This window comes from Sus scrofa, chromosome 15 (assembly GCF_000003025.6).
Source record: "Sus scrofa isolate TJ Tabasco breed Duroc chromosome 15, Sscrofa11.1, whole genome shotgun sequence".
NCBI lineage: Eukaryota > Metazoa > Chordata > Mammalia > Artiodactyla > Suidae > Sus > Sus scrofa.
In genome coordinates, this window is record NC_010457.5 from 76348778 (window position 1) to 76362896 (window position 14119).

Below are 14119 nucleotides of genomic sequence, written 5' to 3' on the forward strand. Positions count from 1 at the left end.
TTTAAAGTCAGGTATTCTTTATAAAGCTAATCCTAGAGGCTTTATAATTTTAATTTCTTTTTAAATGATATCTTATTTTCTGTAACATTCTCTGATTACTCCTTGCTGGTATAGAATCATACTATTTTAGTATATGTGGTGCTGAAGTGAGCTCTAGAATAATACTGTTGATTTTGGGGTGTTCTCATGACTGAGTACTTGCCAAACTCTTCTTAATTCTAATAGTTTGCCTATTGATTCTTTTATTTATTCTGTGTATCATATCCTCTGAAAATAATGACAGTATTGTCCCTTCCTTTCAAATATCTATTTCTTTATTGTTGTCTTAATGCATGTCCAGTGCTATTTTGAGCAGTGAAAGTGATAGGCAATACCCTTTTTTTGTGTGACCTACCCCAAAGAAAATGCTTTTAAAATTTCCTTTGTATGTCTTTTTGTTTGTAAATTGAATCATTGCAAATTGTATTTTCTTACCAGGCAGTTAAATTAGAGGTCAGTAACAGAAGGAAGTACACAAATCCCCAGATGTGTGAAAATTAAGCAGCACCTTCTGAACAACTTATGGGTCAAAGCAGAAATCACATGGAAATCAAAAAACACTTAAACTGAGTGAAAATGAAAACACAACATAGAAAAATTGTGGAATGCCACTAAAATAGATTGGGAAGAGATACAGCGACAGATGCTTATATTTAAAAAGAAGAAAGATCTAAAATCCATTTATCTAGATTTTTACTTTAAAAAACTGGAGGTAAAACAAATTAAATCCAAAGCAAGTAAAAGAAAGGAAAAGAGAGCAAAAATCACTGAAGTAGTAATGCAGAAACAGAGAAAATTAGTCCAAAATCTGGTTCTTTGCAAAGATCTGTAATGGATACATTAATGGGTACATTTAAATGTCAGGCGCTCAGCTGAGCTGGGAGAGAGAGAACTGAGCTGGGGTGGCTGATTAAAGCAGCAAGCCAAAAATGAAAGAGTTAAGCCTTTCATTACTCACCATAATGGTTCAAGCAGAGAAAATGCCGATTCTCCCTGTTCCATCACCCTCAAGGAATGAAATGGCATACTAGTTGAGGATCGGGTGGATCAGCACAGATGTGGGAGTCTGCTAAGGGAGCCTCAAATAGAAGGCTCTGGCAGTGCTATGGACTCTGAGGTGGAGAGAAGGTGAAGGGGTAGAGATAGGAGTGGGAAGGTACGGGGTACTGAGTCAGAGTGAGAAAGTTTGATTCTTGTGCAAGGCCTCAGATAAAGAGGCCTAGGAATAAAGGTACAGGGCTAGGAGTGTAATATGTGAAGGAGCATGACTGGCCAGGGGGCCTGACACTGTGACTGCAAATCGCTTCAGAGATGGCAGTGCAGTGACTGTGTGCCAAGTCTGATGGAGGGAGGATAGTTTTCACCATGAGTCCTGCAAAGTGAAAACCTTTGTATTGCCTGTAGTTAGGCCTGAAAAATCACACACAGGCTTTTAATCCTCGCTAGATTGATTATATAAAGAGAGAGAGAAAGAACAAATTGAATGAAGGAGGAAACATTCTACAGAACCATAAGAAAATATTATGAATAACATTTGCAAATGAATTTGATAATATAGATAAATGAACAAATTCATTGAAAGATACAAATTGCTAAAACTGACTCAAGAAGAAATAGAAAATTTTGAATAGCTCTATATTAAGAATTGATTTAGCTAATAAGCTTCTATAATATCCTTCTAGAAAAGATTGACAACTTTATAACAAACTCTTTTAGAAAACAGAGTTTCTAAATGCTGTGTGCACACTCCATACTCATTTTCTGAGGCCAGTTTTACCCAGATACCCAAACGAGGCAGCACGAGAAAAGAAAACCACACTTCTATATCTCTCTTGAACATAGAAGCAAAAGACTTAACAAAATAGCACCAATGAAAAGGATAATACATCATGACTAAAGTCCTTCGGTTTATCCTAGGAATGTACAGTAGTTCAACAACAATAAAAAAATCAGTAAACTTAATTTACCATATTAATAGAATTAGATTTTTTAAAAGCTTATGGTCACCTCAGTAGTCATTTGACAAAATTTAACACCCTTTCATGGTAAAAATCACTTAACGCAACAAAGGAATAGAATGGAAATTCTGATAAAGGGCACCTATGAAAAACCCACAGCTAATACCAAACTTAAGAATAAAGAGAGAAAGCTTGCCCCTTAAGATCAGGGACAAGACAAGGATGTCTGGCCTTGTCACATCTTTTAAGGTTGACGTTATATGAGGTTCTAGAAAGAGCATTTAGGCAAGAAAAAGAAATGAGTCATCTAGATTGGAAAGGAAGAGGGAAAACAGTTTCTTTCTTTCCATGATCTGTTTGTGGAAAATTGCGAAGGATCTCCAAAGAACTATTAGAGCTAATACGCGTGTTCACCAAGGTTGAAGGATACATGAAAAATGTAAAAAAAAAAAAGAAATAAAATCGTGTTTATGTGCAATAGCAATGAGCCATTAAATGAAATTAAAATAATTCCATTTGCTCTAGGTTGATAATGCTCTGGAATTAGTGGGTGATGGTTGCACAATTTTATAAATATACTAAAACTCATTAAATTGTATGTTTTAAAAGGGTGCATTTTAGGGTATATGAATTATCTCAAAAATATATTGCAAAATGCTTAAATGCAGAATATATCAAGAACTCTTATAACACAGTAATAAAAAAGCACAAAGTTGAGCAAAATATTTGAACAGGCACTTCTCATCAGAGTATATACATGAGTGACCAACAGTACATGAAAAATTCAGTGTTTACCATCATTATTGATTAGAGGAGTACAAATTAATGTTACAAGTGTTGGTGAAAATCTGGAGTACCTGGAACTCTCATTCATTTGCTGGTGGGAATGCAAAATGGTATAGTCAAATTTGGGAAAAGTTTGACAGCTTCTTTAAAAAGGTAAGCACACATTTACAGTACAACCCACAACTAAATAGATATCTATAAAAAAAAGAATTTATGTCCATATAAAGACTTTTAAATGAATGTTCATAACAGACTATTAGTAGTCAAAAACTGGAAACAACCCAGAATTCTGTCAAGAAGTGAATGTATGAACAAAAGGTAATGTATTCATTCAGTGGAATACCACTCAGCAATAAGAAGAAATGGACTGCATATACACACAGTAACATGAAGCTCAAAATAAGCTAAGAACAAGGCCAAGCACAAAAGGCTGCATACTATATGACTATTTATATGAAATTTAAAAAAAATTCCAAAACTAAAGTGGCAGAAAGCCGATTAGTAGTTGCTTGGGGCCAGGAGTAGGGGCTGGAATTGGCTGCAAAGGAGCACAAAAGAATTTTGAAGGAGAATGGAATTATTCAGTGGTTACATGATCATATATTTACCAAAATTCATCAGACTACACTTAAAATGGGTGAATTTTATGGTATGTAAATTATACCTCAATAAAGTTAGCTTTTAAGATGCCTTACTTATGTATCTGTACAAATGGGGGGTTGGGGGCCTCATTTCTAGTGATGTAAAAAATGAGCACCTTTTACAGCCTGCATGTCATTTGCTTTTGCATCTATATTTCTTCTTTATAGCTTATTTCAGCGTTTTGTACTTAATCCACATAATTAGTTCAGTTTTGCAAACCGGTGTTTGTTGATTGTCTGCTATGTGCCAAGCACTAGGAGGACAGAGCCCCTATCCCAGAGATTATTCCACATAGTCTTAAAGGAAAGGCCAATTTATTTTTAAAGTATTTCTTAGACAGTATAAATGCAAGAAGAAGTGTTTACACAGTATAGACAGATTAATTTTATCTCAGTGGAGCTAGTCATCTAAGGTATCATTAACTGGGATCAGGGAAGGCGTCCCTGAGGAGCTGGAATTTGAAGGGTGATAGGGATTGATCCAGTGGACAGGGAAAGGTAGACTAACTAGCCTCCCAAATATATTTTTAGTGAAATAAAGGGGCTGGGGGAGTGTATTTTGGTATTTACAAGACTAATAAACTCCTTTAGAAATCATCTTTGAGGACATGAGTCCTTGGATTTCTGATTTCTCTGGTTCTGTTATTACTGAGTACAACTCAGATTACCTGGCACTTAGAGCACTCCAGTTTTTTTTAAAACTTCACCCTCTTTTTAAAACTAACTTTGTTTCATATTCATTCAGGGTCCAGGCAGATTATTTAGCACTGCCCATTGTGAATTCCAATTTTTGACTATTATTCTTCCTTATCTGCACTGACAGTCTATGTCTTTTAAACCAAAAGTCACTTTCCCTTTGCCCCAAACTAACTTTTGCTTTCATAGAGCAGCTGGGTCCTTTAGACTGAATTCATCAGATATATGACAACACTATTTTTAAAATAAATGTATAAATGAAGCAGAGGTTATGGTACTTAGGAGTTAAATTTCAAAGAGAAATATTATTGGATATAACACCTTGGGCCCTTTTTTTTCTCTTCTTTGCCCCTTTTACCCACTTCACTTTATTTGGTTGACTCAGTTAAGAAAATTTTCTTACTGTCCAAAAGTAATTGATGGGTATGACACTTAAAACATCTATAATGGGAAATTTTCATGATGAAACGTCTTGAGAATTTTCTGTTTCATATCTAAAAGGAAGAAGAAGAATTTTCAGTTCTTTCCAGCTGCCTGGGACTTCTTCCTACATTTTACCAAACAGAACATCCATTCATCAGTGCCTCCTGTCTGGATTGGCCAGTTCCAGCATTTGATATTATATCTCAGTGGTGTTTTGAGATAAATTCATTTACTGAAAGACATGCAGAACAAGGAAAGGTATGTGAAAAGAGTAATACTCATTTGCCATAGTGGTGATATGCTAGTATTTAAGAGAAAAATGAAGAATTTAACATTTCAGGTCGTCTGGTCTTGACATTATTTATCATTGACATTATTTATCATTATTATCATTATTTAATTATTTTTTAAAGTGGCTTACTTATACAATATCTGTTCATGAGTGTAAAAGCAGAAATATTTCAGTTAACAAAATTAAGGTATAGTATGATGCTTTGTTTTAGGTTATCAGGGGTTTCTGCAGAGCCACAATGGGAACTCCTCATCAGGTTTTTTGTTTGTTTGTTTGTTTGTTTTTAGGGCCATACCCATGGCATATGGTGGTTCCGGGCTAGGGGTCAAATTGGAGCTACAGCTGCAGGCCTACGCCACAGCCATAGCAACGCAGGATCCGAGCCATGTTTGTGACCTACACCACAGCTCATAACAATGCCAGATCCTTAACCCACTGAAAGAGGCCAGGGATTGAACCCGTAGCCTCATGGTTACTAGTCAGATTTGTTTCTGCTGCACCACAATGGGAACTCCCCTCATCAGGTTTTTTATTGAATACTTTAAATAGTCATAGCACTAGACTTGGAAGATACAAAGGAATTTTCAGATAGACAAGGAACTTGTAAGCTTATTGGAAAGAGAGGTATCACATAAAAATTAACCATTTGGACTAGTAGATCTAAAAGTTCATGTCTTTAACTTAAAATTTTGCTGACCCTGCGCTGTCACCCTGGCTGGTGAAGGTGTCGTGGAGATGAGTGAATTGAAAAGATAGAGTGGAGACAGCAGTGGGTGGCTCTGAGTGCCCTGGTTTGATGCTCAGACGTTCTTCTGTTTAGAACTACAGTTTTTGATAAATGGAATAATATGATGAAAGTAGTGTTTTAGGGAAGTAATTTTAGTGATTCTTTAGGAGGAACATTGATCTACGGAGAGAGAGAAGCCAGAGATTATTTAGGTGGTGAAGAAAATCTGGATTATTGTTTTGACAGCAGAAATTAGATAGAATGTAACCAATGAAAGAGACACTTGAGAAAAATATACAGGTATTGGTGACTAGGTGTACATGACTTTAAGATCTTGAATTCAAATCATCAGAAGAATAGTAACTAGTATATGTAGTTCTGATGGGAACTGGCTCCTGCTTAAACACCATTGAAAATGGATGCCCCACTTGGCTTTGGAGAAAGATAGGGAATCTTGCATAGCATTCAAGGATTTTCACTCTTGCTAAGCCTTTCTAACCTTATTCCATACCACTTGCCTGTTACCATCTTGCTCAAACTACAGAAGAATGTTTCTTAAGTGTGCTATGTATTTTTATTTTTTAGTTTTAGTTTTGCTTTTTTAGGGCTGCAGGTACAACATATGGAAGTTCCCAGGCTAGGAGTCCCAGCCAGCCTATCCCACAGCCACAGCAAAATTCTGTTCCTCCCATTGATGGAAGGGTTCCAGTATAATCAATCCATTACAGAATATGCAGTCTTTGGAGTTCAGGGTTGGGCACTGAGTACTGGCGAATAGCATGTTGTAAGCCTATATAAGTCCTTGCTTCCACGGCCACTTTATCCTTAAACATACTTATGTAAACACAAAGCTGCATACTTAGGTATTGCATTGATTTAAATGTATCATGGCTGTAAGTAATGTGAAATGATCACCATATGAATTGTCAGCTCATAAGGTTATAGATTCATACTATATTTTATCTGTCTTAAATGTTAATGAAGTAACAACTAGAAAGAAAATTAGTGCTATTTCCAGTATTTTTATATAACTGCAAAAATGAAGAAGATACCCTGTAGTGAAATTGAACTAATTGGGTATTTTTTTCATACTTAGTGAAAAAATTTATGAAAAAAGTTGTAGCCCCAGCACTTACGGATACAGAAGATCTTACAGCTTACAGTGTAAGATTTTTCATCTTCTGGGATGGAAACTCAAGGTTCTAATGTACTGAAAAATAAAAACAAAAACAAAAAAAAAAACAAGGAGTTTTCGTGGTGGCTCAGTGGTAACAAACCCAACTGTTATCCATGAGGATTCAGGACCGATCCCTGGCCTCACTCAGTGTGTTAAGGATCTGGTGTTGCCGTGAGCTGTGGTATAGGTCGCAGACACAGCTCTGATCTGGCATGGCTGTGGCTGTGGTATGGGCCAACAGCTGCAGCTCTGATTCGACTCCTAGCCTGGGAACTTCCATATGCTATGGGTAGGTGCGGCCCTTAAAAAAAATATATATATATATATATATGTATATATATATACACACACATATATATATTTATATAATGTATTGGAATAGAAATAATGAACTAATGAATTGTAACTGTACTCTTTGTTAAAGAAAAAGCCAATGAACTGTTAATTTGCCTAAAAAAGATTAAAAACTTGTGTAACTGTTTAAAATTATTCATTAAGAATATTTAAAAACAAGTACTTCTGGATATATTTTTCCCTGTCTAGTTATAGGTAATATTTTTCTTTTAAAGTAATAACAAATTTAAATAATTTAGGGTGCTTAGACTAAAAACTTATGTTGTAATTGAAAATTACATTAAAATAGAGATTGGGAGTTCCCATCATGGCACAGCAGAAACGAATCCAAGTAGGAACCATGAGGTTGAGGGTTTGATCCCTGACCTTGCTCAGTGGGTTAAGGATCCGACGTTGCCGTGAGCTGTGCTGTAGGTCACAGATATGACTCGGATCTGGTGTTGCTGCGGCTCTTGCGTAGGCCAGCGGCTACAGCTCCGATTAGACCGCTAGCCTGGAAACCACCACATGCCAAGGGTGTGGCTCTAGAAAAGACCAAAAAAAAAAAAGACAAAAAAAATTTAAAAATAGAGATTGATAATTGCTGAAGTACTATCTGTTGTCATTTGTAAAATGGAAATGGGAAGAATGTTAATAAAGAAAATAAGCCATCTTGGAGTTCCCATAGTGGCACAGTGGAAATGAATTCAGCTAGGAACCATGAGGTTGCAGGTTCGATCCCTGGACTCGCTCACTGGGTGAAGGATCTGGCATTGCCGTGAGCTGTGGTGTCACAGACTTACCTCGGATGCTGCATTGCTGTGGCTGTGGCGTAGGCTGGTGGCTTCAGCTCCAATTCGACCCCTAGCATGAGAATTTCCATATGCTGTGGGCGTGGCCCTAAAAAGCAAAAAAAAAAAAAAAAAAAAAAAAAAAAAGAAAGGAAAAAAATAAACCATCTTCTCGGAGAAAGATTTTCCTTTTTTTTTTAAAGGCCTTGAAAAAAATATTTTGTGTTAGGGACTTAAATACATAGGAGTAATGAATATTTTTGGATATTTTTTAGGCCTTGCTTATCCAGGAGTCAAAATGGAAATTGCCACACCTGCTACAGTTGCCTGAAAATTATAATACCATTTTCCAGTACTACCATAGAAAAACCTGTAGTGTCTGCACCAAGGTTCCTAAAGATCCTGCCGTTTGCCTTGTTTGTGGTACTTTTGTATGCCTGAAAGGACTTTGCTGCAAGCAACAAAGTTACTGTGAATGTGTATTGGTAAGCAATAGTAAATAATATAAAATTTATTAAAACAAATCTCATGTCATGTGGAAATGTGGTCTATATAGTCAAGCCAGCTCTTCAAATTTAACTACTCTGTGGATTAAGTACACAATACCTATAAGATCTTGTTTCTATTATTGTTATTTTAAATCCAATAGAAGGGTAAAAACAAAAACAAAAACCACCACAAAAAACCTTGAGGTTTTATTTAAGTAACTAAAAACCTTTCTTAAGTGCAGTTCTCCTTACTCCCCCTGCCCTTTAATGGTGTATTCTTTTAAATGTTGTGCTGTGAAACAATAGTCATATATTCTGTTGTGGATATTAGCCTCTGAATTAAGTTTACGTTAGTTCTTAATTGATTTCTCAGATAATCTTTACTCAGATTCCTCCTAATGTACTATTAATAAAGTATTAAGAATGAGATTATAAGTTTAACTTAGATGAAATCTGATTTTAAAAAATTTTAAATATTTCTGTATTATTTAGAAGACAAAGGCATTCTTGATTTTCTTATAAAGTCCATTTTATTATGAAGCTCATTGATACATTTTAAATTTTTTTAGCATTCTCAGAACTGTGGTGCTGGAACAGGAATTTTCCTTTTGATCAATGCATCAGTGATTATCATCATTCGAGGCCACCGCTTCTGCCTCTGGGGTTCTGTGTATTTGGATGCTCATGGAGAGGAAGACCGAGATCTGAGGTTAGATGTGCATGACTATATCTACCTATTTTGTTGAAGTTTGGTCATTAAAAATAATCTGCCATTCCTAGCTTTATAATAATTATTGTTTTTTATATTTAGAAATTCTGGCAATCATTAATTTAGAGCTGTTTCTCTCTTGGGGGATATTTTCCCTAGCATCATGTTAAAGAAATATGAAATAAACCAAATTACTATGTGAGATCTTGCCATAAAGAATCTATTTTTAGGGCGTTTCCATTGTGGCTCATGGTAATGAACCCAACTAGTATCCATAAGGATTTGGGTTTGATCCCTGGCCTTGCTCTGTGCGTTAAGGATCTGGCATTGCTGTGAGCTGTGGTGTGGGTCACAGATGTGGCTCAGATCCTGCATTGTAGCTGTGGTGTAGGCCGGCAGCTGCAGCTCCAGTTCAACCTCTAGCCTGGGAACTTCCATGTGCCGCAAGCGTAGCGCTTAAGATTTAAAAAACAAACAAAAATAAATTTTTTTAAATGTGTGTGAGATCTTCATTGAATTAATTTTAATACTTTTTCCCCCTTTTTATTCTAGGCGAGGCAAACCTCTCTACATTTGTAAGGAAAGATACAAGGTTCTTGAACAACAGTGGATTTCTCATACTTTTGATCACATCAATAAAAGATGGGGTCCGCATTACAATGGGCTGTGACTCACCACCTCAGCATTGCATTGTATCATTTTCATTAAGAATTATCAACAATAAGCTTTAACTTAATTTGGGGGAATAACGCTTTTGCCGAGGGAAAAAAAAGAAAACATACATTATAAAGCCTTTCCAAAATTAGGTGCTTGGTAATCACATTAATGGTATAATTTTTTTTGTAAGTATCTGGAAAACGTAACAAGTAACAAGTTAAATCATTCTTTAGTGGTCCTTTTTTTTTTTTTTTTCCTTTTTTAAAGTCAACGATTAATAAGAAGCACAACTTGTTGATAAAATCATTTAAAAATGATTCTCCAAGCAATGCATATCTGCTATTCATTGATATTTAGAGTGGGTGTGATTTATTTAAAGTTTTACTGCTTTATATCTGTGTTTTAATTTGCACCTGCTAAACATAATGCATCCTTTCCCTCTGCCATTCTTGTGTTGATTTGAGGTTTTTGCTGTATGTAATTAGAAAAAAATGTAAAACATGATTTATGTGAAATATTGTATAGTAAAAGTTGGTCTAATTGTAGAACTTTAAAATTTTTTCTTATTGTGAGGAATCGGTTAAAAGTTTAAGGCTTTGCTGAAAACTTAATTCATTCTCAGGAATTTCATAAATATTCTCCCCAGGTAAATAATTGAAATAGTTGTAAAATAAGTAGATAGCTGCTGTTAATATAATACAGTACATTTTGGGGGACATAATGTGTGGTTGGGGGAGTTCCTAAAAATCAAAATTTGCCATTTCACTTGGATGAATTACTTGAGGTAGTAGCAAATAGATTTTACTATAAAAAATCGGAAGTTTTAAGAGCATACACATGGCAGATTTTGATTCTGTGCATGCCCACCTTTTATTACCAACCAAGTTTTTATTTAAATGATTGGATTGGAAGATGCTCTGACTTTCCCACAAATGAAACATAGTTTTGAAACTTTCCTTATCAGCTCAAGAGGTTCATCTGTATTGAATTTGTGGAGTATAATCACTGTTATTTCTGCTTGGTTTCCTAAAAGGAAAAGAAAAAGGCCCAGTGGTGGTGATCTTCATGAATGAGCTGTACATCTGCATCCTTGTTAGAAGCTGCTGTGAAAAGCAATTTATGTTTGTAGGGTTTTTAAGTCCGTAAAAATGGATATGATTGAGCTAAAACCCACTCTGTTCTTATAGAAGGAAGATTACAGAGAAGCATGTTATTTATTGCTACCAAGATTTTTCTTCCAAATGATTCAATAATTTGATGATTATTTAATATATAGTGCTATCAAGCAATTCCTGATACGTTGGACTTCCATGGCTTGTTATATAAAATTACATTTTTATGTGTAAAAATAAACTAAAAAACATCTAATGATAAAATGTAAAAATAAAATCAGATCTGTGTTCTAAAAATTATTGAATGACATGATATTACAAGATATAAAAATGGACATTAAATGATGACCGTGCATTAAAATAGAACAGAAGAGTAAATATTCAAATGTGTTCAAAAAAATAAAAAAATTACCTATAGCTCTACAATAAAATACATGGAAATAGCTTGCTATTTTTATATACCTTTCCAAAATATTAAGATAACTTTCTGAAAGACTAGAATGATTCTGTTTAATTAAATAGCAGTTCTTTCCAACACATTGCTACTTTTTTAAATACTGTATCATAAACTCAGCCTGTCTTATTTTTTGCTTTGGTCATTATGGATACCAGACCATTTGTAAGTGTGGTTGAAGAACAAAATGCTAATTTACATCTCTAGTAAATACTGTTACAAGATTCATGAACTTGAATAATTCTACAGTTTGAAACTCTGATGCTATATATACATGGTATAATGTATTCATACTTTGATTACTACATATTTAAAATGGAATGTTTTATGGTTGTGCATATGGATGTGAAGTGAAAATATTAGCCTTAACATTAAAATTTGGGTATTTGATAGTGTTTATTTTGATATTGGTGAATTAGTCACCAGTGAAATTTTAAAAAGCACTTGGTTGAAAACTGTACTTGAATTACATACATGCATGCTGCTAAACTAGAACTTTAGTTTTCCCCCATAACTTTTATAAGTCCCATTTATAAACCCACTTTTAAAAATAACAGGTCCAAATTAGAGTGATGTGTGTATACTATTCAAAAAAAAAAAATGTACTGGTGTGATATCTTGTATGAATGATCATTTAAATACAGTACATTACTGTAGAAGCTAAATCAACCTTTATAATTAAGCAGAAATTACAAAACTAGGAATAATCAACATTGTAAGATATGTTAATAAAAACCTGCCACCATTTGGTTTGTGAAAGGTCCTTAAAATATTTAATTCTTATATGTTTTTCTTCTTTTTCAAAGATATTGACAATAGTATGCGTAAGTGAGCATAGCTGAATAGATCAAAGCATAAACATAAGGTGGAATTAATGTTAGTGGTTTGCTTTTCCTTTAACTGTTTATTAACAGAGCTAATTCCTGTTTCTCCTATCCTTGTCACATAACTAATGCAAAGCCTTTGCTAAGTATTGTGTGTGTGTGTTTAGAAGTACGGAATGAGTGAAGGAAGAGGAAATGGGCTTTGGGCGAAGAAAATTGATGTGTAGATCTGAAGAACACTGCTATGGTCCTTGATGCTTTCTGAAAATTCCCAACTAGACTTCAGAAATCCAAAGTGCTTTAGATAATGTTTATTTTGAGTGATCTGTATATTGTTTGAATTGACAGTCCTTATCCTTACCCCTCCACTCTGTAGCTCACCAGCCAGTTACCAGCTAGGAATCCGTTTTGTTTTCAAACCTTTTGTTCTGTTTTATGTATTTTGATATATATTAATTTCTGTGACTCAGAAAAGATGCTGACTGAAAGCTTGGAGGTAACAGCAATATTAGTGATGTGGCCCAAGGGTTTCTGTAACATCTCCAGGGTTGTAATGCTAACTCTCAAGTGCATGTTGTTAGCTTGTATTGAGGTCACATTGGACAACAACAGAAACATGATTTTAATGACTAGAATCAAAACACTGAGACAGGAGTTCCCGTCGTGGCGCAGTGGTTAACGAATCCGACTAGGAACCATGAGGTTGCGGGTTTGGTCCCTGCCCTTGCTCAGTGGGTTAAGGATCCGGCATTGCCGTGAGCTGTGGTGTAGGTTGCAGACGTGGCTTGGATCCTGCGTTGCTGTGGCTCTGGCGTAGGCCGGTGGCTACGGCTCCAATTCGACCCCTAGCCTGGGAACCTCCATATGTCGCGGGAGCGGCCCAAAGAAATAGCAAAGAGACAAAAAATAAATAAATAAATATATAAATATATAAATAAAAAGAAATCTAAAAAAAAAACACCAAGACAAGGTAACATTTTTTTGGTGGTTATGCCTGACACTTGATGGTTAGTAGGAGAGCAGAAGACCTCTGACTGTTTCAGTCCCATTCACAGCACGTGGTTGTTTCCTTTAACTTTATGATCAGCTGGAAGATATCAAGCATTGCTTACTTCATCAGGGATGAACTGAATGGCAACATGTCGTTTCTCTATTTGTGGCATTTCAAGCTCTCTTAATAATGAGGCACATTAAGTATGGAAGAGCTGTTACCTGCCATCCTTATGTACAGTAATGAATAGCAGTGGAGTGACAGTGACTCCAGCTGACGCAACACAACGAAAAGGCATAATGGGACCTGATGTAGAGCTGATTTTGTGTGAGTTGTATTCATGTAAAATGCAGCAACACCAAAGTCGATGCAACTGGGTCCAAGAGCAGGCTAGAGAAATAGAGTCAAGAACACAAAGCTTGAGGGGAAGGAAAAAGGGCAAGAAAAAGGGGAAAAAGTCTGGAGCAAAGAGGATTCATATCTGATTATCTTTTATCTAGCGACAGAGGAGCAGGATAAGAGTGGAGAGTGAACAGGTCTAGTATATCTGGGGGGCTTGAGTTAAATGATAAATGTTTAGACATTGTAGGAGAGAGAATAGGCTAGAAATAGAGGCATCACAGAGGTTGTACATATTAACTACAAAGGAAAAGATAGCTTTATAGTAGAGAAATTCAGTAGATAGCAATTAAATATTTCAAGTTAATATCACCAGTAATAAAACATATTGACTTCATAAACCCCCTTAATATGAGTTACTAAGAAATGTACAATACTACTTCTTTAATAAAACTTCAAAAAATGCATAATATTATTCTGACCCAGTGAAAACAGCAGACAAACCCAACCGAAGGACATTCTACAAAATAAGTTATCAATACTCTTGAAAAGTGTCAAGGTGAACATGAGGAAAACCTAAAGAATTGTTACTGACTGGAGGGACTTAGGGAAAAATAACTACATGCAATGTGGAATTTTGGACAGATCTTGACACCAAAACCAGACATTAGTAGTGGCTCTG

At 35.3% G+C, this 14119-nt stretch overlaps 1 protein-coding gene across 1 annotated transcript in view; it reads left to right on the top strand.

The window, feature by feature from the left end:
- UBR3 (ubiquitin protein ligase E3 component n-recognin 3 (putative)) overlaps positions 1–12042 on the top strand; it is a 225364-nt gene extending 213322 nt beyond the window's left edge. The window contains 4 exon segments of the mRNA XM_021076503.1: positions 4622–4801; positions 8139–8348; positions 8921–9060; positions 9613–12042. Coding sequence (XP_020932162.1) covers positions 4622–4801; positions 8139–8348; positions 8921–9060; positions 9613–9730 — 648 coding nt within the window. The 3' untranslated portion in view covers positions 9731–12042.